At 38.9% G+C, this 25,921-nt stretch overlaps 2 protein-coding genes across 9 annotated transcripts in view; one reads left to right on the top strand and one right to left on the bottom strand.

Annotated features, from left to right (window-relative positions):
- Nucleotides 1–4,350: 4,350 nt before the first annotated feature.
- Nucleotides 4,351–18,100, top strand: HELB (DNA helicase B). Its single transcript, XM_039704009.1, has 13 exons — nt 4,351–4,595; nt 5,698–6,072; nt 6,533–6,741; nt 8,195–9,058; nt 10,111–10,282; nt 11,026–11,167; nt 12,121–12,251; nt 13,258–13,342; nt 14,216–14,275; nt 14,831–15,035; nt 15,691–15,825; nt 16,036–16,461; nt 16,950–18,100. Exons 1-13 carry the CDS (start codon nt 4,394–4,396, stop codon nt 17,037–17,039), a joined length of 3,096 nt encoding a protein of 1,031 aa, XP_039559943.1. The 5' UTR covers nt 4,351–4,393; the 3' UTR covers nt 17,040–18,100.
- Nucleotides 18,101–18,150: 50 nt separating this feature from the next.
- The window catches only part of GRIP1 (glutamate receptor interacting protein 1), a 211,495-nt gene continuing 203,724 nt past the window's right edge, over nt 18,151–25,921 (bottom strand). For all 8 annotated transcript variants that reach the window (XM_039704002.1, XM_039704004.1, XM_039703999.1 and 5 more), the window contains 2 exons: nt 20,782–20,928; nt 18,151–19,767 (listed from right to left, as the gene is read on the bottom strand). In XM_039704002.1, coding sequence (XP_039559936.1) covers nt 19,531–19,767; nt 20,782–20,928 — 384 coding nt within the window. In that variant the 3' untranslated portion in view covers nt 18,151–19,530. The remainder of the gene's footprint in view (nt 19,768–20,781; nt 20,929–25,921) is intronic.

Below are 25,921 nucleotides of genomic sequence, written 5' to 3' on the forward strand. Positions count from 1 at the left end.
AGGTTGTCTTGGTTTTCTTCTGAAGCTTTTAATAAGAAGCAGTCCTGTTTCAGAACTTTGAATTAAATGCAAAGTATCTGCCTTGACTTCTTAAGCCCTGACAATGCCAAGCATGTTTTCTAAGCAGAATTCAACATTATTGCTAATGTGCTGATTTATATTGGCAAAGTTCCAAGTTAAATCACTACATCTGTCCTAACCAGGGGGCTGTGTCTTACACCTATCAAGTTTTCAGAAAGCCCCTCTTCTAGACTATGATTAAGCATGCTGCAACATGATGCTCTTATAACAACTCTCACTTTTTAAAGATTCTGAATGTTTATATGTCTCAAGTTCTACCAGTTTGATTTGTAATGAGGACTGTGAGACATATATATCTAATTAATGGCATGTTTGACATTTTCTGAAATTTACTGTCTAGGGAAAAAGCAATGTCAGGGGAATGAGCACTTTTTGCCCCATCTATAGAAATGTCACCCAGCTGTGAAGAGATTTCACTGAGGAACTCTGGTAAGTAACAGCACTAATTAATTTGCAGTCACTTTACAGCCCCTTTTCACTAGCCACCACCCTCTGAAATCTTCCATGTGTCCACACTTGTTTATGGGATCCCTAGATCACAAAAATCCCCACGTTCCACTATGAAGTCAGGCTGGTGACCACTTGTGGACCTTGTGCTCCAGGAGGCTCGTGGCTGGCAGTAAGGACAACTCGCTGCTCTCTGGGTCCAGCACTTCAGTGTGACATCTCAAAAGGCAGCTAGGCTGCATTGCTGCTGTCCAGAATTTCACTTCCTGAAAAGTATTTCTGCAGACATCATTGCTCTATGACACCCTGAAAGACCACAGGGTAAAACCAAAACCTTTCCGTCTCAAGAGGAATGAGAGTTTAATCCTTCCTCTGCGACTCCTGCCTCCTGCTGTGCTAGACACATCACCTGATTTCATCCTCTGAGGACTTCCAGTTGCTGCTCAGAGATGGCAAACTCAGACTTACTGTTGGTTTCAGCAGACAGGAATGCCTTGAATCCCAGCACAGATCAGGAAGCAGTGAATATGGAGGCAAATTTGAGACTAGGGAATGCCCCCCAGCTCCCAGCCCTAGTCAGATTTGAAGATGAACTGCTAGGCATCCTGTGAAAGAGGGTGTCTGGTGTGGGGAAACACTAAAAATGTAGCAAGTCTTCTTCAGATCTGGAGGCTGGCATAAATATAACCCTTCAGTGTATAAATGGTACCTGTCAGAATGTTCTGAAAATTGTTTTCAGGATTTTACACACCTATTTAAAAGACAGAGATTTATATGGGCATACTTCTTATTAAATAAAAACTTGCTACTGTGGGACCAGACACAAAGCAGTAAGAGACAGCAAATTATCTCTCCTTGTTCATCCTCAGTCTGCTTTTCAGGGATTTGCATTTTTTTTCACTGAATGCATCAATATTTTGTTCAAATTTAGAAAAGATTTTTTCTCCACAGACAGAAGAGTAACACTAACTTCTTTAGTGTCATGACAGATTATACTTTAAGAATCATGAATTATCATGACAGTGATATCATGGTGCACTGGAAGGTAAAATCAAAGGGCTATCAAAGCATGTTGCTGTTTACTGTACATTTTTAGATTTTAGGGTAATATTTTAAGTCAGACATGATGGAGAATAAGCCAGTCCCTGAAGGCTATCTAAGATTTCCAAGTATTTTTCAAAGTATGATTTGAAATCTTTGTGACAGAAAAGGAAATGAGATCTTGAAATCAGAGAACAAAGCGTAACAAATACTCTGGGAAGGAGATATGATAAAATAAAATGCAATTGAAAAAAAAGGAAATTTGGAAATGGAGTGACTACAACAGAATGTAGTGAGATTAAATGAGGTGCAGTGTAAAGGACCAACCCAAAACCAGGGAATAAAGGTAAACAAGGAGACAGGTGAAGAAACTGAGAAAATGAAATGCTAAAAGAAATGGAGAAAATTCTGAAATTAAGCGAAAACAATAAAAGCAAATGGGATGACACAAAGTGCAGGGAGAGGACTAAAGCTTGCCCAGCTGATCCTCATTGAAATCAAAAGATTTCATTTCCTTTCCTTAAAGGAGCAAAAGACATTTAGTCTCAAATATTAAAAAACCACCATCTAATCTTCACCTATCTCTAGAAAACCAATCTGACTTCACATGAGTGACAAATAGTCATATTTTTGAAAATCAAGCCTTACCTAATAACGCTGGGCACACATAAAGCCATTCATAATCAGGATGTATCAGGATGATAAGGAGAAAGGGAAAAAATTCAAGACATTATACAGAAATTCAGCATATATAGTATGGGTTGTAGAAAGACCAGGAAATTCCAGTCAGCCTTGCTGAATATAGTATTAAATCCATCTGACTGGATGATAAGGAGAAAGGGAAAAAAACAAGACATTATACAGAAATTTGGCATATATAGTATGGATTGTAGAAAGACCAGGAAATTCCAGTCAGCCTTGCTGAATATAGTATTAAATCTGTATTTTCAGAATAGACTGGGGCAGTCAGATATCCAGTTTCACTTAGACAAATACATAGTTAAATGTGAAATGATGTTTCATAAGAAAAAAGTATCTTAAAGCACTGAGTCAAATGTATGACTGCCTAACACCATTAAACACTTCAGTAAGCTAATGCTTTAAATTTTTAAAATTAACATCAATGTTTCCATCCCTTCTCATGCCTCCCTTTTAACATCAATGTTTCCATCCCCTCATGTCTCCCTTTTTCATGTGTTTTCAGCCTGCCATGTAAAGCAGTTACTTCATTGTCTGTGAATTAAGCTGGAGAAAGAACCCCAATATTTATCACATAAGAATTCAAAACAACTATTTCAATATTCTTATGTGTGCATAAGACTTGCAGCTGGGTTTTAACACAGTAATGGCAGTATTTACACATCTCTGTCGTGTTATAGGTATTACTAGGACACAGTGATGTAGGTATTCCCAGAGATGGAGAAGTGGCAGAGAACCATGCCAGGGCAGAGGGAGAGTGCCATGCTTCTGTGTGAGAGAGCTGAAGGCCCGTCACTTTGTAAGGAGGAAGGTGGCAAAGAGGGGGACATTCTTTGTAGGGTAGTCCTGCGGGGGGAAGGCCTCCTGGATCATGCATGGGAAGGAGTCAGGAAACAAAGAGGAAAAGAATTGTGTCTCTTTTAGGTTAGACCGAAAGTAACTGTTGCATGTTGATCTATTTTATTATACATCACTTGTTCTATGCACACATACAAACAAGCTGTGCTACTGTTCTGAAGGGTACGTCTGTGCTGCTGACAGCTTCTCAGAAGCTGGACAAATTATTTGCTGCATTCTATTTAGTGTAGTATTGGGGGCATCTCTGTGTTGCACTTTGGTCTTTTGGGGTATGAAACCACCCAGTTATTTAATCTCAGTCAGAAGAATCCACCAGCACCTGCTGCTTTTGTGTCTCCTTTAATTTGCTTGCCAGCACTCTGATGTAGCAGTGAGACATCCACAGCGGCCTCCAGTGTACTGTGTGACAGTATAGAGCAAAACACAGAAGAAGTTGGAAGAAAAGTAGTTAAAAAAATAAAGACAGGGAGAATCTAAATATAGGAGTCAGCAAAATGATTTTTTAAAGAAAAATAAATCTTACAAAACTTAATTCATTGATGAAAATGTAGGCTTGCTAGCAGCGTGAACATGCAAAAATACAACTGCAAAATTTTGCTGAAAAACCAGAGCTATGTAACAGCATGGCAAATATTAACCTGCTAAATACTAACCAGTGAAAATCAGTTTAAAACAGGTTGTAGAAAGACTTGCTTTCATGACTGAACAGCAGGATTTCTGGGGGACTTCAGTGAGAGATCAATACTGGACATGAGAAGGCTTGGTATGTTTCACAATGAACTGTCATAAAGTGTCAGAAAAGGCAAGGATCCGGTGTTGAGCGAAAGTGAAGACCAAGCAGCAACGTCCAGGGTTACAGCGTAGGGAAGGAAAGGTGGTTTTCACCCAGGGCCTTCCGGAGAAGGCTTTGCCACTCATACATAACATGAAACCACTGTGGGGGCAGCTGGGTGAAACACAATCGGATGTACTGGAAGTGCGGTGTTATGATCTGATGGTTTCGTGATAGGGGTCATGTAAAGACAGAGAATTATGTCCCGAAGTGTTAAACAAACAAACAAGCAAACAAATAAACAAATAATTGACTCGTCGCCCCGGACCATCCCGAGGCGCGCCGTCCCGCCCTTCCCAAAGACAGAGAATTATGTCCTGAAGTGTTAAACAAACAAACAAACAAATAAACAAACAATTGACTCGTCGCCCCGGACCATCCCGAGGCGCGCCGTCCCGCCCTTCCGCGGGGCGGGCAGATCGGCGGCGGGGCGGCATGGCGGGGGCCGGCATGGCGGGGGCCCGCGGGCAGCGGGGCGCGACCCTGGAGCTCTGGGGGCACCTGCGGCCGCCGCGCTGGGAGGCGCCGGACGACGACGAGGAGAGCGACGAGGACTTCGAGGAGCTCTTGGGGGAGGATGCGCTCATGGAGGCCTCCGGGCGGGAGCTGTCGGCCGCGCTGCCCCCGCGCCGCGCCGGTGAGGGGCGGNCGGCGCTGCGCGAATGGCGGCGGAGAGGCGGCGCTGGGCCCGGGCCGCCCGGCCGGGAGCGCCGCTGTGCGCCAGGGAAAGGTCCCGGGAAGGGAAAGGCCCCGGGCCTGGGAAAGGTCCCGGGGAAGGGAAAGGCCCCGGCCCGGCCCTTCCCCCGGCCGGAACTGATGGCGAGCGAAGGCACCGGGATCCGAAGTACCGGCTGAATGGGGAGTGGAAGGGAAAGCGTGATCTCTGCTTTTCTACGGGCACAGGATTGCAACAGAAGGAAAACATAAGGTTTTCCCATTCAAATTAACTTTACACAAAACGCATTTTTTTCCTTTTATGACATTTGAGTGTTGGCACTTGGTGTTAATCACTTCCAACTTTCTATTTAGAGCCTGGAAAGGTAGGTGAAATTGGAGCAATCTCTGCCTAAAAAGTATTTTATCTGCAAGTTGTTTTTAAAATGGCTGAACTGAGCTAAATAACCACGGGGAAATGAATAAGTTATTACAGACCTAGGAGCTGTCCTGGTGAGGAAGAGGCCCTGCCGAACATTGGTGCCCACTTTGCTCTGGTCATGGCAATTGGTCCCCAGTTGTCAATCAGGGCATGGTGTAATTTTTTTTTTTTTCTTTTGAAGGCAAACCAGATCATACAAGATGTTACGAATTTATTATGTTAATTCCTTACAATTTTGATGGTTCCACTCACGGGAAATATTTGGCATACAAACATATCTGAAGACTGCAGGCATTGTGATGGAATATTTTGTGATAAAACTGTTTCAAATTCAGTTGTAAACTTGAGGTGGAATAAATAGTAAACCATAATATTAAACCATATGTATTTCATTAGCTTAATAAGTTCATAGTAATGATTTATTTCTCATGCTTATTTCTGAGTTTGGTTTCACCTTTTTTTTTAAATACTAGTGGAGAGACAGGCATCAGGAGTTTAGAGAAACTCCCGCTTTACTATTACTACTGCAACTTACAGAAAAGAAAAAAAAGCATTGAACCAACAATACTCTTAATCAGCACAAACTTTTAATTTTTATGACTGTCAATTAACACTGGTTTTGTTTTTCTTTTTAATGATTCAGTTATTATACAGGAATGCGGCACCAAAAAGGAGTATGAAGTGGTTGGACGTTTTCCATTAGTTGACCCTTGGTGGAAAGTTAATGTTAAAGCTAAAAAAATGGGGTCGAAGTACTTTGTGCAAGGATATCCTTCATATTTTCTGCAGACTGATGTAGAAGAAAACAACCGACAAGTATTTTCACTCTTTCTTACGGAGTGTCATGTTCCTGAACATTGGAAAGAAAAATTTTTTGCTTGGCTCCCTATGGAGTCTGTGCTGAGTTTTAGAAACCTTGAAGAAAAACTGAAACAGTTCCAAGTTTCACAGCTACAGCCAAGAGGAATCGAAAGAGATACCAAGGATTATGACATATTCCATTATGTTTCAAGATCATGTAGGTATATCCTGTCTTGTTCCAGTTGTTTTATAAGCTAAGGAGTTGTGCCTCATATACAGCATTCAGACTAACATATATTCATTTGAAATGTATATTCAAATGATTCTTTATTTTAAAATATGTCAGGACTGTAGGCCAGTTGATCGGTTAAAGATAGGCATAGAGAGTTTGCTGAATTCTGTAGGCTAAGTAGAATTGTCTGTGCTAGGGATACTCCATCCCTGGAAATGCTTAAGGCCAGGTTGGATGGGGCTCTGAGCAGCCTGGTCTAGTGGAAGGTCTCCCTGCCAGTGGCAGGGATTTGGAACCAGTTGATCTTTAAGGTCTAAACCAAACCATTTTATGCTTCTGTGATTCTACCATGCAAAGACACTGGTGCTTCCTACAGTCATTGTAAATTGCTTTGCAACAATCTTTGCATGTCACATAAAAATTCATGTGTTTATGGTGTCTGCAGTTGCAGGAAAGGCAGTATTGGGAGCTCTGGCTTTTCCGAGGATACTGGAGTTCTTGCCAGTTCTTCTGCCACGCCACTTTTGCTGTCTGTTAGAGAAGATGTGCTGGGAAAGAAAGGCTGATATGGATGGTGAGGAGGTAGCTGATGAGATGGGAACAAAACTGGATGAGATACTAAAGGATGAGCCATGGAAACTTGGATTCAGCAGGGTAGGTAATGTTATGAATGGTAAAAATATGGTGTTTGCTGCATTTGAGGTGCATTAGACTACTGTTTTAGTTGGGTTCACTTGATTAAATGGGCATTTGTAGGGGCTAAGCATAGCTCATTTGGAAATGGATGATATATGGGACTCAGTTTTAGCAAAGGGTTTTGTTTTTCCAATTGAATTAATTGAAATTAGAATTAATTAATTGAAATTAGAATTAATTAATTGAAATTAGAATTAATTAATCTCAAAATTAAATTAATAAATTAAGATTTTTGAAAGTGGTTTTGTTACAACCATTTATTTAATATTTTCTACAAGAGACAGAAAATAAAATGCCTGAGGTAATTGGGCCAAAAGTTAGGCAGCTAATTTAAAATCCTCAACTGTTGTCTTCCAATTTTTGTACCAGTAAGTGAGACTTGTGTTCCTAATATATAGAACAATATCTCTGCTTTCATAGTAAGGTTGATGGGTTTCTGTGTAAGAGATCATCTGGTTCAGCAGTTTGTTTTTTGCAGTGGGATTTGCAGTGGTTGCTAACCTTCCTGTTTTCCTTTGCTGTGCTTGCCATGAGCTTTGCTGCTGCACCTCACCTTAGCAGTCCTGGACCTCACATGAGAGCATTAAGTATTCACAAATATGGGCGCTTTTCCCTCTTCTTTAGGCCTCCAGTGCTTTACTGATGGAGGTTCTGACTTGCCTCAATCTAATTTCAGAGATTCAGCAGGGTAGCCAATGTATTCCAGTGTTTAATGAAATTTCCTTTGGAAAGATTTTCCTGATGTCCAGTTTGACTGTTCCTTTTGCAGTATGGACTGGCTGCTCTCTTGCTTCAAGGACCTGCATTCTCACTGCAGTTTTTTATTGCTTGAAGACTCTCTTTAGCTTTTTCTCTTATGACTGAGCAAATGCAATTAATTTTTCTTGCTCTCAACAGTTCATCTGTTTTGCACATCTCAATCTTTCACTATTTTGTGCTAGTGTCTGTAGAGGTGGCATCTTTCCTGAACATGTTCAGAATTGGGTGCAGAATTCTGGCTAATGCTTTCCTGTGCTCTGTTTCTACTGTTTGTGTACCTTTACATGAAAATGTGTTGTTTGGTGTGCATGAGTTCTCCCTAGTACCCAATTTCTTTGCCAGGTCTTTTATCTTTAAAATTTCTGTTTCATAGAGAAGGGTAGGTAAGAGGAATTATCATTCCAGCTTACTTTTAAGTATTTTGCTTATTATTATGAAAAATAAGTAAATTTTTGCAAACTTCCACCTTCTGAATTGTAGTGGTCATTCCAGCTTACTTTTAAGTATTTTGGTTTATGAAAAATAAGTAAATTTTTGCAAACTTCCACCTTCTGAATTGCAGTGTGTATTTACTAGGAAGAATGTTGTTCAGCAAGAGGATGACATCTTCTGAAATAAATCTATGTTTGCTTTTATTCTTTTTGGGGAGAAGATTATGTATAAGGATTTGAACATTCCTTACTGTGAGGCAACGTGGGCTGCCTTCTGTCAGTGTGAACATCTCCTCTGGAAGATTCCTGACTTGCAGAAGAATGCATTAATTCTGTATGATCAGCTCAAGACACGCTGTAGACAAATGGGACACACATACGAAGATCAAGATGAATTAGCTCGTTTGGTATCCAAACACATGCCCATTGAGCATGTTTGGCAATCTCTTGAATTTTTGAAAGATCAGAATGTAGTGATTAGGGAGAAAAAGCTGGTGTTTCTGCCTCATCTTTACAAAGCTGAAAAAGACATTGCAAGGTATGTAGGTGACCTTCTGTCAAACCACACATGGAAACTGGATGTGGATGTGAAAAAGATACTTAACATTTCTGAGACACCAGGAGAAACTGCAAATAACAAAATTAATATTACCCAGGCACATGAAGTAGAGGAAAATAATCCAGACAATCATAATGGTGAAAATCACTTTCCTGAAAAGGAGGTGGGCTCTATGTCTGGTATCCAAAGTAAAGCAGAGGTAGACAATGATCAGGTGATTGCTGTAAAAAAAATTTGTTCTAATCCTGTCACAATCATAAGTGGAAAAGGAGGCTGTGGGAAGAGTACAATAGTTAGCTACCTTTTTCGCCATTTAAATCAAATGGAAAAAGAAGTAGAAGCTGCTTCTAAGGACTTTGAAGAAGACTTGGATGCCTCTGAGGAATGGAATACATTTGATCACCATTGGGAATCAGAGAATATGTATGCAAAAAAATATTTGAATGTACTGTTCACTGCACCTACAGGGCGAGCAACAAGTCTTCTGAGAGAAAAAACACAGCTTCCTGCATATACACTGCATCAGGTAAGTTTTGTTGGGGGTTTTGTTTCTTGGTTTTTTTTTTTTAATTAGATTCTGAAACACCTTTTGACACTGTCCATTCTTGTTTTGTAAAAAAAAAATGGCAGCTTGTTATTGGACTTTCTTTAAGAAATGTGTAGCCTATTATTGTTATTAATGTTAATGCTTGGGTACAGCTAATCAGCATCTGAAAATCAGTGTTCTGTTTTGGGGGAATCATAAATCAGTCATTTGAAGTATATTATTTGCTAACTTTTGCTTCTTTACTATTTATATGCATCTGAAACTTGTGCTTCTCTAGGGCATCTGGTTTTTTCAGCTTCTCAGTTCCTCGTTTTAGTTTAATGAAGACAAAAATGATTTCTAGGTAGTAGAGCTGTTTTCTAGGATCCTGTTGCCTAGCAATCATAGCAGCACACACATGAAAAGATCAGTAGCCTGGAGTTGAATAATGAGAGAAATTTCATTTGCACAGTGTTTCCTTAATTAATGTTAGGTTTTGTGGAATTTTTTGGAAAATTTTGGAATTCTTTTAGAAAAAAGTAGAAAACAAACTTTGTTAATAAACTTAGGCCAAGTCTGTCTTGTTCTAGGTAGCAAAGGTGCCAAGAAGACATTGGAGTTACAGAATAACCCATACAAATAGAAATTATAATAACTTAAAAAGTTCTGTTGGTTTATTTTATCTTTGGGGACTGGATAGTTAGTTGCTTGTTCACCTTCCCTATGCAATTTTGGATATTATTAATGACATCAAGTTGTAGTAGGAGGTCTTCTGTTACTGAGGAACCTAATGGCTGACCTAGTGTCTTTAACAGTTCCTGCAGGAAAAAAAAGACTGTGCATTTATGTATGTCAGTGTTGCTAATCTCAGCTAGAAATGCATTCACTGAGAAAGAAAATAAGACAGAATGGTTGAGTATTCTGGGTCTTTACAGGTGTAAGTTCAGAATTTCGGATAATAGCTCTACATACATCAGATGATACCACACTGTCTACTTTTATGACATAGCTTAGTGTTGATTAGTGTCAGAGCTTGCTTTATTTGTTTCTAGATTATCTATAGCTTTAAATCGTGGAGGCGGAGTGACCAAGAACAGCCGTGGAAGTTTTCTGCAGTTACAGTTCTCATTGTGGATGAAGGAAGTTTGGTGTCTGTACAAATTCTTAGTTTAGTTTTGAAACTCTTGTGTGAGCATGCTCAGCTTGCTAAACTTATTATTCTAGGTAAGTGAAACAGCAAATTTAGTATTGTACAATGTTTAATAATGCCCAATATACAGTGTAAGTATCAGAGCTCCCACTGAGTCTCTTAAAATGTTACATTGTTCTGTACTTGGATACTTTCGCTATTTTCCCAAGGTCAGACAATTTTCCAAATGTCAGTATGAAAGTATCAGTATTGCCATTATCTGTTTAGCAGTGTTTTGTCTTATTCTGACTTCCATGTGGTAGGTTATTACATCTTGCAAATGGTAAACTTTTCTGATTTCCTTAGATGTGAAGGAGCTGTTCTTAGCACATGAATTGTATGTTAGAAGGGAGTTTTCATGCCATTCTTAATGCTAGGATCATCTTGTTTTAATTTAAAAAGGAAAGCAAAGAAATGTAAAATCAATTTTTTATGCTTTCTTAGAGGTTTCCTTTTTGACACGCCACTTATGGCATTTGTTTTTTAAAATGTAGCTTTCAGAGTGTGTTTGAATAAGATGTGATCACTGTCAGTACTCATCAGGCAGAAGAATTTGCACTTGCTAGTAAAGTATTACTGGGTGAGGAGTATAAAAAAACTTATTCCCAAAGTTTCTTAGATTTTTGGAAGTTTGATTTCATGTGAATTGTATTAAGCATGGATGTTACTATGTAGAGGCTTGAGGATTTGTTCATACAAGTATTCATTTTTTTAAAGACAATTTTCAGTACATGATATGTTATTCCTTCTCACAAAAACTAACATGCATTCTGTTTAGGTGATACTAGACAGCTGCCAAGCATAGACCCAGGAAACATGTTAGCTGATATCTTTGAGGGTCTAAAATCAAGAGGCTTTTCTGTGGAACTGCGAACTAACCACAGAGCTGAATCACAACTAATTGTAGACAATGCATCAAGGTAAGATATCCTGATGTGTGTGTGAAGAATTCTTGTAATTCTTGCCCAGCCTTTTACCTGCAAATAGCAGTCCATCCAGATTTGACTCTGTAGTATTGCTTCTTTTAGTTTTTTAGTCCAAATCCATAGCATTGGTTTTAAAAACAAGCAACCCCCCCAAACAACAGCAACAAAACATTACAGATTTTTTCAGACCTATATATTGGACAAAAAAAAGTGTGTGCTGGAATGCTCTTGAATTTTATAGGATGTATTTCACTATTATGCTATCAGATACTCTCTGTTGATTTCAAATGAGTTGTAAATGTACAACTGACTTTATGCCTTCCAAAAGAGCTTACAATTGCTCCTCTAAAAATGAAGTTTTAAAGACAGTGCTGATAAGTGTGACAACAACTGAAACAGATTGAATTGCTTGGAGAGCTTAGATGTCAAAGGCCATTACATTACAGGTTCTTTGTATTTATTTCTCTGTCAATACCTAAAGAGTCTAAATGTTTTCAGCATTTGCATTACTTTGTTTTGAAAATTATCCTGTTTCCTATCAGTGCTTGATTTCTTTTTTAAACATCTAAGAAGAAAATCTAGGTTCTGATATTAATTTGAGAATATTCTGAACATTTGCAAGATGTCCAGAGCTACTAAGTATTTTACAAACATTCTTATTTATTTTTTGATAACACTTCTGTTTCAGTCCATTTTGCTCCCATGGGAAGAACTGTATGAGTAATACTAAGTATCTGCTGCAGTGATGGAGGGTTTAGAGAATAAAGTACCAATTTTTTTCAGTGTGAAATCGAGTTATGCTCTGAGGAAAGAGTTTTCAGGGCATGTAGTGTAGATGACAAAAGACTTCTAAGTGGTGAACTTCAGGCTGATGCAGATGATGATGATGTGCTGGAATTCTTTAACTGAAAATAACTTTTCGGTTTCCCTCCAATGCTCTGGTCCAGAATCTCTCACCGGCAGCTTCCTGAATTTGATGAGGTGCTGAAAGTTTCTGCTTGGAATGAGGAAATGACAATGCCAATCCCAGAGAAGAAATTTATTTTTATTGCTTTGCCTGCTGGCGGGAATTGTGAGAGTATGTCAGTTTCTTATCTTGATTTTCCCTTTGGTAAAGCATAGACTATTGTCTGGAACAAAAATCTTGGGAAAATTTTTATCTGGCTTTGTTTGTGGTATAAATTTAAATGCTACATTCATAGTTTGTCTTTTGCCATCTAAGTAAGTTACTTCTAAATAAGTGCAAAGAATGGGCTGTAGAGCTCCAGCTCACCAGTTAGACTTTGAAATGCGGGACAGCTTCCACCACTGTAGTAAAATGTGGTTGCCTTTTTATATTGTAGCTGGAGCTGTCAAATCTTAAGGGATTTTCAGAATCGATTCACAGGTGAATCATTTGAGTAAAAAGTGACTGTAACAGTATGATGTGCTGGACAGGAATGTGCTCCCAGCTGTAGAATTGAGTTAGGAAAATTCTAAGAAGGGATGCCAGTATTTCTTTTAAAATGTTTTGGGGTCAGGGCTGGAGCCATTGTTTACTGGGTTTTTTTGACATTTATTGGGTATAAGTGGCCTCTCTTTTATATGCATCAAAACACTTCAAGGGGAATGCAGAAAAAAAAAATAGTACAAACATTATCACCTTATCTTACTCTAGCAAAATACTCGGAAAGCAGAACACTGAAAGTAGATTTCTTCTGTGAAATCCAAGTGTATAGGGCTGTGGCTTGAAAATATTTAATCTTTACCTCTTCAATGTGCTGTATCGAAACCTTATTTTGCATGAATATGCTCCATGCAGCTGTTTAACACAGAAATAAGAATTTGTGTCTTTCTGTATCACTCTTGTTTCTCAGGTTTTAATACTGGATTAACTGCATGATGTTTTCTTGGGTGTTTTATGGTGTATTTCTGTTTCTTTTGGGAGTGTGGCATTTTGTGTAAGTTTTTTTTTTGGGGGGGGTTTCTTTTTTTTTGTTTGTTTTAAACAAGAAATAAGCAAATGCATTTTCATATTGAATTATATTTTTCTTTTTTAAATTCTAAATATTTTTATGTCTTACCTTTTATGTCTTTTAAAACAGATTTACAAACTGCAATAAAGATTTTACTTAAAAAAGGGCCAGGATTGGAGGATGCCAAACAATCACAATTCATTGCTTTCAGAAGGTAATGGAGTGTGCAGGCAGACATTGAAAAAATCCTTGCTAGCAGCCACAATCTAAAAATAGCTGAGTGTGTTGAGTTGGAGAGACTAGTGGCAATAGCCTAAAACTAGATACTTGGAATACTCATCACTTAAGAAGGATGGGATGTAGGGCTCTAACTCACTTTGAAGAAAGACTGGAAGTCAGTAATCACAGGAGCATGAATAGTGTGCATGGCTTTGCAGAAACACTGAAGGGATAAAAGGGATAATGTGCACTAGTACCAATAGTCCATAACCTTGAGTTCTGCACAAAAGGGTACTTAAGAAAAAACTCCTCCATCTTTAATTGTGAAGAACATTTTCTCAGTAAGTGAAAAACACCCACTATTTACAGGTTCCCAGTGAGCTAATAAGTGGTTTGTGAATGCTGAGTAACTCTGGTATCAATTTTTTTCTCTAGACTGCATTCAGGTACAATACTGTTATTAGTGATTTTTCTGCATGATTTTTCTAGAATATATTTATAGGTACTTAAGCTGCATTTAAAAGTTAAAATTCTAGGTCTTTAAAAAGCAAGTAAATCTTCTTGCTATTTTTAATATATCCACAGACAGAAAATAATCTGTCCAGGTTTTAGTTTTTCCTTAGTTTTCTTCTTTATCTTAAAACCAAATCTAGGTAATCTAGAGCTTTCTGTGGTATTTAGACAAAACTGTTCCTGCTCTGTCTTCAAAACTCTGAATAAGTAATTGTTCTTAATAGGTGGTGGAAGTGCAACAGAGAGAAAAAGGGCTTTTTCCATTATTTATAAATTAATGCTTATGTGACATTGCTTGTAATTGTATGTTTTGTATATAATGACTTTGTTCATGTTCTTGTTTTGTATGATTTAGGCAAGATTGTGATCTAATAAATGAACTTTGTTGCCAACACTATTCAGATCATGTAACCAGGTAAGCCAGTGTTTTGCATTTTTCCTGTGACCAATTCAATTTTGTTTTTAAAAGTGTTATAGCCAGGCCAATACGGTAAAGTAAGATTGTAAAACTTCCAATGTTCCATCCAGATCTGATTATGTTATAAATCATTCATATAATAAACTTTATTTGATGGGTTCTTTAATCTCATTTTAAATAGTGGTAAAAGGCTTTTCATTTAAATTCATAATGTGAATTCTGAGATTTTAAGTTACTACTGAATATTCAAAATTCAAATAAAAGCATGAAACATGAAAAAAACCCTCAAGGTTAATTTTTTTTGCTACTATATGATTTATAAATAGATTCTGAAATATTTTTGTGCTACTCTGTATTACTGGGTTTTGTTATTGTTTTTCTACCAATTTGTGTTATAAAAGTTCAAGACATAAAAGTGTTATCCTAACTATTTTGAATTTTATTAAAGTTTTTAATCTGGGTCAAGTATAGAGAATGGAAAGAAAAAGTACTGAGAGATGGTAAATACACATTTTGTAAATACATTTCCCCCTTTTTCTTTCTCTCACCTAGAGACCATAAGAACAGACTTCTATTTCAAACTGGGGACAAGATTGCCAGCACACGCAATGTTTACCTCAAGGACCTCTTGGTGACCTGTGATGTCAGAGAGCGTTCTAATGGCCAGGGATGCAGAAGTGGAGAAACCACTCTCACTGCAGAGTCTAATGAGGAGGGCAAACGACTCTGCAATGGAGATATATTTTTCATAACAAAGGTAAGTCCTGGCAGCAAGAACTTGTACAAAGAAAACCTGGTGGGAAATGATTCAGTGCTTGCTGAATCCCCAGAAGAAAACAACTCACACTTTTAAATTTGGCCCATAATACATACTTAGTTCTGCTAAACAGTTGTGTAAAAGCATGGACGAGGCAAGGTACAATAGAAAATTAAAAAATTACCTCAATTCTGGACTTTTTTGTACAATGTGTTTCAGCTGATTGTGTTCAGTGTAAATACAGTCTGTAAATACTCAAATGTATTGTAATTGAAAATGTACTGTAATTGAAATAGATAATGTTTAAGTGAACATGGTCTGAAGTAAAGAGTAATGTTGCAGCTTAAGTTTTCCCTGGCAGAAAACCAAGCTGGCCTGAAAGTAACAGCAACAAAAAACTTTTTTTTTTTGCTGGGTTCAGTGAGTTGAGCAGTGAAAGTATCAGTAGTTAGGACAGGTTCTGAACAGTGAGAACTGTTTTTCTTCAAGGTGGTCAGTGAAAGACAGCACTTTATTTAGCTTACCATCTTCTGAAACTTTGAGCTGGTTGACGTTGCAGCTGTTGTAATTTCAGGGCAAGCCAGAATAGGGAAGTATAGACATTGCTCCTGCTGCTGATCCAGGCTCACTCTTGGGTGTTTTGCTGTTCCTTTAGGATGCAGAAATTGATAAGCAGCGCTTGCTGACCATCAGCACCACGTATGGCTCCACGTTCACTGTGAGCTACACCGCACTGAGGAAGCTGTGTCACATAAAGCATGCCTGGGCCAGAACTATTCACACATTCCAGGTAAAACCACAGCAGCTGTGAGCTGAGCTAATGCGCTCTTACTCTCTCATGAAAGAATCAGAAACTTTTCTTGAAACTAGAATTCCTTGAAAGCAGGATAGAAAATATTCTCGAGAGTGTCCCCAGTTGCCTCCAACTTCCTCACTCTGGTCTTTTTTTTAACTGTTTCCTGGAGACCAGCCTTTGAACCAGAGTTCTGCCATGTTTCAGGGCTCGGAGGAGAGGACCGTGGTGTACGTGGTCGGCAACGCGGGCCGGCAGCACTGGCAGCACGTGTACACAGCTGTGACCAGGGGCCGCTGCCGCGTCTACGTCGTGGCTGAGGAGCCGCACCTCAGGAGCGCAGTAAAGAGCAAGGAGATCACCAGAAAAACACGTTTGCAGAGCTTTTTGAGAGAGGCAATTGCAGAAACAAACAACTGTCCCAAACAAATGCCCTCTCCCCTGGTGAAGTGCTGGCGAAGTCGAGAGCTCGAGAATCAGTCTCAAGGTGCTCCTGACCCACCTGAGCTTCAGAGTGACCTCATGACAGAGGAAGGGCCATCAGTTCTCAGCAGAGAGAAGATGGGCAGTTTGCAGCCAAGTCCATCTAAAAGACCAATGCCTGCATCTGAGGATGCTACAGAAATACCCCCTGTAAGTATCTCCTTACTAAGAAAGTTCAAAACAAACTTTTGCACTCTCTTTCACCACTGCAAGTCACCAGGGCAGTTACAATTGTTTTATTAACATTTATTTAATAATTTTCAAGTTGACCAGTAATAGGTGAAGCAGTCAAATTTGGCAGATGTCTTTGCAGAGTAATAGATGGCTAATACAGAAAAAAAAGGTCAATAGTAGTAAGCTTATACATATTTTTACTCTCAGAGTGATCTGTTGGCTAGCTTAGCCTGTATCAGCTTATGGTTTGTGCACAAATGTCAGGTTTTAGGTTACGTGCTGTGAGAGATGTATAGAAAATTTAGTAATTGAAATTGATTTTTTAAAAGTCAAACCTGATAACAGATGCTTTTTTTCCATTACATCTAATTTCTGAGCTCATGGAGAAAGAACCTGTTTTGAAGAAGCTACTATATTTTAGATCTGTTTCAAACCTGGGTAACGTGTTTGTTTTGTTTTGACAGACAACAGTAGAAGAATCCCCACTTGGATCTTCCAGTCTTAAGAATCTAACATTGGGACAGCAAATTCCTAGGAAGCTTTTCAAAAGCTAACAGACAATTATTAATTGGTCTTGGTATGAACCTTTACTGAACCTGCTGAAGATTTTTGGGATGGAGACACTGAATATGCAGGTGCCTTTCAAAGGCTTTCTTGGTTTTGCATGTTCTGTGAAGAACAGCTTGTTTTATGCTGAGCCTCTTAAATTTTCAGTGATCCATTTTTAGTAGATTCACTGGTGTACTGGTCATCAAAAATCATGTAATTCTTTCGTTTTGCTGAAAAATGAACTTACAGGTCTTTGAGGTTGCAGATGTTCCCTTAAAAATACACAAGGATGTATTTTGTTTTAAAGGCTCCTAGTTGTCCATAGCAAGATTTATCCATCTCCAAATGTTACAATATTGATGAGATGCACTTACTGATGTGCCAAAACTATAGATTACTTGAGAAAAAAAACCCATTTTTTAATGTTTTTATGATATGGCAGATTTGTGGCCATGAAGCTTTGATGGATTATGGATTTTAATCTTGTTACAGACATAACAAGAATGTTGCATTCAGTGACATAGAAAACTTTTTCTATGATGTAGAACTTGCCATTGCTGCTTTAGCTAATAGTTCTGTGCTGATGATGATCTTGGTAAGAAAAGCAAAACTCCAAATCAGAATTCAAATAACATTCCACTTTCAGTTTTCTCACATGTACTTTGGGACTTGCTGTGTTGCAGTTTTGAGATTAATAAATTGAATGTTAAATCAAACATCAGACACATTGTACTAAAATGTGTACAACCTGCTTACCTTCAACATTTTTTTCTTTTCACATAGGGTAGGAAAAAGTATATCACAAATATAAAAGTGGTATTTTTTCTAAAACTGTGGGGAAAAAAACTGGGAAAAATATGAAGTAGAAAACCTCTACCTCATTTTTAATGTCTTCAAATCACTGTTTATTTCAATTTATACAGTTTTTCCATACAAATATTTGCAACAGTTTGAATTTCAAAAAACATAACATAGACGATAAATATCATGCTATTAAAGTATTAAATTTGTACAAAAATACTTTACAGTTTAATACTTATTTGTTACAAATAAAAATACATATTTAAGTGACTCATGAACCTTGGAGTTTTTGTTTTGTTGCGTGGTTTGTTTTTGTTTTTTTTTTACATGATTCAGCCTATAATGTCATTCTGACCTTTTCTGGCAGTGCTGAAATAGAAATCAGAGATACTTGTGTGTGTGCAGGGCAGGTGAGCTTGTTTATGTATTGGAAACAGCAACAGGGATACATTGAACAGTTTAAATTGACCAGAAACAACTCTGTAAGGTGATTGCTTAGATATGGAGACTCTACAAATATACAAATCCAGTATCTTTATGTTCACCAATAACAATAATTACCAATAACAACTTGAATACCAGAATAAACCAATGCAGCTGCTGGTGAGCATATAAAGCAACTGGCAGTATTTTATTGCTTGGGGGAAGAGGGGAGAGGAGACAATTTGTGTGATGTGTTTGTAAAATATATTTACAATTTTATATTCTAAAAATGTGTTGCAGGGGGTAATGTTTATCATAAAGAAGGCTGAAAACAAAGCATATTAAATAGGACCTTTCTTCCTTCAAGAAACTGATTGACATAAAAAGCTCATGTGTGACAGTACAAGTTTACAGGTTTATGGATCATTAAAGAGCTTTTGTATCAATCTTCACTGACATAATTTTAAAAAAGCCACTTTCTTTTAACAAAAAAGCCTTTCTAATTTGTCTGAACTCATTTCAGTTTCATTCTTTTCAGTAATCCCTTGTCAGAAGTTTTATCCCACTAAAAAAGACTCTACTTAAAAATCCCCACAGGTTGCAAGACATACCATTAAATATTTCATTGCATAGGGAATAACATATGTTCTAACAGAGTTTGTTGAAGTGGGGAGCAGTGTTGAATGCAAACTGCAGCTTCTTGCAAGCATTTTGTTGTAACATCTAAACCCTGCTTTAAGTGCACCCTTCTCGCCAGCGAATAAAGGTTTCCAAAATCAGAGATGTAGCCATTTCCCAGGAAAACCCAGTGCAGTAAACCACTCTGCCTTGTCCATCAGACAGCAGCACCTTCCTCATAAAAGGATTTCTAAAAACAGCATAACCTGGACACTACTGTTTGTTAGCAGAGGTTAACTCCATGTTTTTCCCTCAAACAGCTGCTGTTGCTGGAGGGAGAAGAACATTTAGATCATGTTTAAAACATCTCCCCAGTTTCTTATTTGGGGGACAAAAAAAGGCCCTTATGTGTTTGGGTTTTTTTTCACTGTTACTAATCCTAGATTGCTTAGAATGGAAAATGACTTTACTTAATGAAGAATGAAACTATTTCTAAAGTAACCGTGGATTAATAGAAGCCTTGAGACAGACCAACTGACGTCCTGTGCTTTTCAGTGCTGTACAGCATCTGAGCCTCAGTCTCAGAGAAATCTTGAGTGGATTTAGCACCATAATTGTCTTTTGTTACCGAATGTCCTGCTGCAGTGGTTTCTGCTATAAGGTATTTGTAGGATCCCGTGTCTCCATGCTGACACTGGCGTGTCCGCTCTGCTGAAGGAAGGCAGCATTCGGGTCGCTCCACTCCCCACTCCCTGAAGTGTGCTGTTCTGAGCTTCCTTTCTGAGATGCCAGGGGGTTTCTGCTAATGACCAGCTCCAGCTTATTGCCAGATTCTGCGATGAGGGGCACAACCAAACAGCAGTCAAAGTCCCTGGTGCGAACGTGGTTTACCTGATTGATGAGATGATTGATTCTTGTTACCGTTTTAGGAAAAAAAAATGAGATCACAAGAGAAACAAATTTATCCTTGAGACGATGGAGCTTGATTTAATTCCAAGTAGAGAATCGCCCACTATAAGACTATTTAACTGTGATGTCTGGTCTGAAGACATCAATTAAGTTTTCTATTCACTTTTAAAGAGAATGTAGCAGAAGTGGGGATATTTACACTGGTGCTGGCTGTTGCCAGCTTTCACAATGCTCACTCCAGTAATGACATTTAACAGCACATAGTTTTTCTGTCTTTCGTGGTGTTTGCCAATTTAAATGCAGTAGACACCTCTGTAATTTCAATTCAGTTCAAGTCTTCTCTGGTTTTACCTCATATATATAAATTTATGTTAAGTATTTTATTAGGCTAGTTGAGAAAAATTTGGCTTTTTCATCATAGTCCAGCTTGGCACTGTGATAAGTGTGGTGCTGAGTAAATATTACATTATTCCAGCCATGTCAGTCAACACTTGGATTAAACACAGAAATAATTCTCAGGTCTGTATTAATAAAAGCAAGAAAGAAAAATCTGTCTGGAAACACTGTGGGAAATTGCAGCTTCCTAGTGAGCATTTGTATGTCTCCTTTGGAGTTCTAAAATACCTAGTATTCTGAAAGAATTTGTGGCTATAAACCTGACTGCACAGGAAAATCCAGCTTTAGCGGCATTGCATAAAAGTCCAAAGCTCCATGAAGTGCTGCCATTTCTTGCCAAGAAAAGAAATCTGAGAAATCTACACAGCACAGCCTGTGGTGCAGAGCAATTACGGTCATTTGTCCTTCATGGTCCCGCCACACACATCCCTTCCCAGCAGAAATACAAACAAACAGTGGTGCTCATTATTTAAAATATCATGAGCAATGTAGATTACAGGGCCGTTCCAAGTAACAAAACTGCAAAACACATACCCAAATACCCCCTGTGTGGTTATAAACTTTTTTACAAAGTAATCTGCACAGTGCCAGAAACATTACCTGGAGCAGTCTGTCATATGGTTTTAAACCTCCCAGATCACCAGGGCCAGCTGGTCGAATGTTTTTAACATACACTCCTTTTTCCAATAAACCATCTGAGACACTGAACCCAAAGTCTTCTCCATCAGAGTCCTTGTACAAAGTTACCTGTGGAGGAGAGGTGATGTGATGAGAAAGAAAAAAACCTTTGTCCCCATTTCCACAAGCATGAGGCAGGTTTTCTTCCTAGGATGGTTTTGGTGATGTTTTTCCCCTTAGAGAGATCACTTACCTGCTATTTGGTACTTACAGTATTAAAGTTGTCACCATTTTGACATTATGTTAATATTCTCAGAAGCCACCTTCTGTGAATAAACAGCCCTTTCCACTTCTGCTTGCCAGCTGGAAATTTGTGGTATTTAGCCCACCTTTTCTGGTGTCACTTTTTGATTCTTAGTGTTTTGTCTCTCTATTCTCTAGCTGCCAGCATCTGAGTACAAGATATGGCTTAGTTTTGCTTCAGGTATGAAGACCTGGCCTCAATCAAACAACTGGTGTTGTGTCTTGCAATCGAGGGAATAAAGGCTATTGTCAGTTTTTGTTGGTTTTGGCCAGGCAGTGGTCCACCCTGTAAAGCCTAACCTCAGAAGTGCTCAGTATAAGAGTTATAATGCAATCTTTTAAGGAAGTACAAATAAGGCTCCTTCTGAAAGAACTTGCAGGCAGTGTTCTTACAGTTACAGAACCATGAGGTGGTCATTAAGAAGCAGGAAATAGAGTTAGGAGAAGGTTTTTCAGGTATTCAGAAGATAAATCCTCACAGATAGTTTTGTGAATTCAGCTAGTTGAGAGATAAAGACTTCTTTGTGGGTAAGTGGCATGCTTAGGTTTTTTTTTTTCCTTGGTCCTCCCCCACACATCAGGGGTGCTGACCCACATAAGTAAATCGTGTGAGTGGTGTGCCACTGTGCACAGATACAGTTGCACAGTCAAACCTGTCTTTTTAGCGCTGTAGCATGTATCACCTTGAATTCAAAATGCACTGGTTTTATCATACCTTGGCTGATAAAAATGACATTAACTGTTCCAAAATTTTATAATGGCTTGGTACAAATAATGTTCCATGTGTTGCATGTTTGTGTGTGCACCAGCCACTGAATTCCTTCCTGATGTTTGTGAATTGCAGAATCATTTGAATTGAGGGTGACTTTGGAACATCTCTAGTCCAGTGTCCTGTTCAAAGCAAGCTGAGAACTTGGTCAGTAAATTGCAGAAGGATGCCAAGGCACAGCAGTGCTGGGGCAGAGCACTGGCTGGTTGTTGGTGCTGCCTTCAGAAAGCTACTGAGCTCCTGTTTAAATTGCCAGTGTGAAAAGGTATGCCAGAACAGGCCAGGCTGTCTGAAAATAAGAGTGAAGGATTTGGGATCTGGGTTTCTTTCCTGCTCTCTGTGTTTGTTTTTTTTTTTCACTTGGGTTTAGAGGTGCATCAGCCCTGCTTTGACCAGAATGAAATCATACTCCCGAGTAGGTTTGGTAGCTGTCCTGGGCAGCAGCTGAGAGAAGCTGGATACAAGGGCAGTGGCTGCAGCAGTAGCACCATTTTCTCTGTAGATGTGCATGGTGCATTTGTGGGGCTGCTGTGAAAACATCAGAGTCTTGTGCTGTGGGGAGCACAAACACCCCCACGTGGTGTTCGTCCCTTACTTTACCCCAGATCATCCTTTTCCCTTGCTTTTCTTCCACTGAACAGCACTGCAAAGCCACACCTAAAGTCCCCTTAAGCTAAAGGTTTTCTTCCTGCCAGTGACTTTTTTGGGTATGAGCTGTCATTTCATACTTCACAGGGACTGTGGTGTTTAACTTTCTTGCCTTCTTTTCCTCCACCCTCCTCCAAGATAACTTCTAGCTGAACCTGTCCTATATCCTCCATCAAGGATTTGGGATCTGGGTTTTTTTTCCTCTCTCTGTGTTTTTTTTTTTTTCACTTGGGTTTAGAGGTGCATCAGCCCTGCTTTGACCAGAATGAAATCACACTCCCGAGTAGGTTTGGTAGCTGTCCTGGGCAGCAGCTGAGAGAAGCTGGATACAAGGGCAGTGGCTGCAGCAGTAGCACCATTTTCTCTGTAGATGTGGATGGTGCATTGTGGGGCTGCTGTGAAAACATCAGAGTTTTGTGCCGTGGGGAGCACAAACACCCCCACGTGGTGTTCGTCCCTTACTCTACCCCAGATCATCCTTTTCCCTTGCTTTTCTTCCACTGAACAGCACTGCAAAGCCACACCTAAAGTCCCCTTAAGCTAAAGGTTTTCTTCCTGCCAGTGACTTTTTTGGGTATGAGCTGTCATTTCATACTTCACAGGGACTGTGGTGTTTAACTTTCTTGCCTTCTTTTCCTCCACCCTCCTCCAAGATAACTTCTAGCTGAACCTGTCCTATATCATCCATCCCTGCATGAATTTTAGGAGTCAGTGGGCATTTCAGCTACTGAAAAACCTATCTGCAAATTCACAATAATTAATCATAGAATGATTTTAATTTGTATCAACAGATGCTATTATCAGCAGGACTCTAGGGAAATTCTAATAATTTGCTATGAACAGAGGTTTTTGTTTGTGATATCACAGCATGTTTAACATAGCTTTAATGAAGAGTGTGTTTGAAGCTGCTACAGAAGTGCTGTAAGACCACCATTCTGCAAGAAAAAACAAAAAAGCAAGGAGATATATTTTACTGACAGATTTGTGTGCACTTCCTAACAGAAATTAAAAATAACTAGCTCTGAACCAAGACCCAAATTCTCTTCTAGCAAAGTAACTTGTCTTCCCTCATTATCACAAAGGACAGTTCTTCAAGTTAATTGCTTCTTAAAGAAGCCTTGAAAAGTTCATGTAAAAATGGGATACAATGCCTAAGAGAAGAAGACTTGAAATACTCTGTCCCATTCCAGCACAGGGGGCATGTTTTTAAAAGGAACCCCCTTTTCCACTTACTCCTTTTCTTTTCCCCTTCTTCCGGCACTGGAGTCCAAAGGAGCTGGACCCAGCCCCAGACGAACTACAAAACGTTTTTAAAAGGAACTCCCTTTTTCCACTTACTCCGTTTCTTTTTCCCTTCTTCTGGCACTGGAGTCCAAAGGAGCTGGACCCAGCCCCAGACGAACTACAAAAGCACATTGAATAGGGGACTCCCTGAAGTCATCCAGACTGTATTCTTGTCCTAAGACAGGATCAACTGCACCTAAGCCATTTCAGAGATACATTTTATCTGCCCCACATTTTCAAGTCTCCAGTGATCAAGATTCACAGTCTATTAAAGTAATCCCTTCTAGTCCTTCAGATATTTCCATTGGGTCTAAACTAAATCACCCTTGCTGAGGCTTAAGCCTGTTGCTATCCACAGAGAACAAGATCACTTTATTCTGTTTCTCTGCAGTGATGTGAAATAAGGCTTGTTTTTCTCTGGACCCTGTCCATGGTCAACATCTTTCTTTAAGTTTCAGATCCCAAACTGGACACTGTTACAGTCAAGACCATCTCAAAGCCAAACTGGAGTGCAGAACAGCTCACCAGGGATGGTGGTCCCATTCCTATGTTCTATGACAGTGTTGCTTTTTTCCCTGTTTTCAGTGAGCAATCTGTCAGCAGAGCACACACACAAATTCGACTCTAGACACCCACAGGAAGAGCCATTACACATTAGTGCACCTTAACCTGGATCTGGTCTGTAATAATGCACATGCTACTTCACGCTCACCTTGTGAGACATAAAATGGAGCATTTCAAATTACAAAGGGCATGAAAGAGGGGTTTTGCTGTGGAGGGTCAGTGGGAAGTTACTGCAGTGGAGTGGCAAGGCAGGGGACAAGGAGGGGCATTGGGAATGATCATCCCAAATCTTTTATCAATCACAACTTACACATTTCAAAATATATTCTAAAGTTTGTGGTTCTTCAGATCTACAGATCCTAGATTTTTACAAACTGCTTCCCTTATGGCTATCATCTCAACTTTTGCTGTGCTTAACAGGAGCTTGGAACTTAAAGAAACTGGTGCTTGCTTCAGGGATGAGGTAGCAATTTAACTTTGTTGCATGTTTGACAGCTGTCACATTTTTCAGATGGAAGTCATCTGAAGACAACTTTCCTTTGCACTAGAGGCTATAATTTTTGGGCTAATTCTTCCCAGGGTAACATATATTCTTCAAAGAGAATCTCTGATAAAAGCCTTGCCATCTGAAATACTTAATTTCTACTCAATAATAGGTATGGACAAAGCCCTACCACAGGTTCCTCATCTTCACTTGCTGCAACCCTCTCTGAAAGGAATAAAACTGCAGGCAACTCACACAACACCTAAATCATGCTGGTTTATCTGTACTGCTGATCACAACTCTTTGGAAGGTCTGATCTCAACAGCAAAATCTCCACTTGGGTGATTTGTTAGACTCTTAAATTTACATCAGGAGCCTAAGGGAAAAAGAAAGTGGATTTGGAAATTTAATTCATATTTCATAAGCAATTAAATAGCTACAAATATTAAACACAAGCTTATATATTTTTAGTCTGTGCCTATGCCTCTTCTCCCTCTCATGTCTATGGGAAAATGCTTAATTTAAATTCATACATCTTGCACAGATCAGCTATTGAGATATTTTAACTGACTGTAATTTTAGGTTAATGACTACTTGCTATAATAATATTGAAAAATTATCTGGTCCTAGTGCATATTTTTGCTCTCAAAGGAAAGTGCGCTCTATGAAACTTCTAAAAAATGGTCTTCTATGATTTTTAGAAAAATATTAATCTATATTATTACCTAAGTAGATAAAATCATTAAAGACATTCATTAAATTTGGGTACTGATATAGCAATATACTATCCAGCTAAATTAAATGTTATTAAACCATCTAGAACAAATGTTTGAAGAGATTTGTAGGACACTTATCTCAATCCTAGTTTCCTCAGGACACAGACAGTTCAAGAGCACAACTGGTGAATGCAATGCAGAGAGAAGGAGCAGTGAAGAATTCAGGTTACTTTGCTGCAAAGTGAACTCTGGCCTCAGCAGGGATGCAGACTGACCACAGTGACACAGGACAAAGGACCTGCCCTGCCCTGCCCGTGAGCCTGGGAAAGCTCAGCAGCACTTAGCCAAGTACGT

The sequence above is a fragment of the Passer montanus genome, unplaced genomic scaffold (genome assembly GCF_014805655.1).
Source record: "Passer montanus isolate IOZ18808 unplaced genomic scaffold, ASM1480565v1 scaffold17, whole genome shotgun sequence".
Taxonomy (NCBI): domain Eukaryota; kingdom Metazoa; phylum Chordata; class Aves; order Passeriformes; family Passeridae; genus Passer; species Passer montanus.

What these genes read in the sequence shown, in the direction of transcription:
- HELB (XM_039704009.1), top strand. Translation starts at nt 4,394, where the DNA reads ATGGCGGGGGCCGGCATGGCGGGGGCCCGCGGGCAGCGGGGCGCGACC. An exon ending in CCATTATGTTTCAAGATCAT is followed by an intron (nt 6,073 to 6,532) that starts GTAGGTATATCC and finishes TGGTGTCTGCAG; the next exon opens with TTGCAGGAAAGGCAGTATTG. An exon ending in ATTGTAGACAATGCATCAAG is followed by an intron (nt 11,168 to 12,120) that starts GTAAGATATCCT and finishes GCTCTGGTCCAG; the next exon opens with AATCTCTCACCGGCAGCTTC.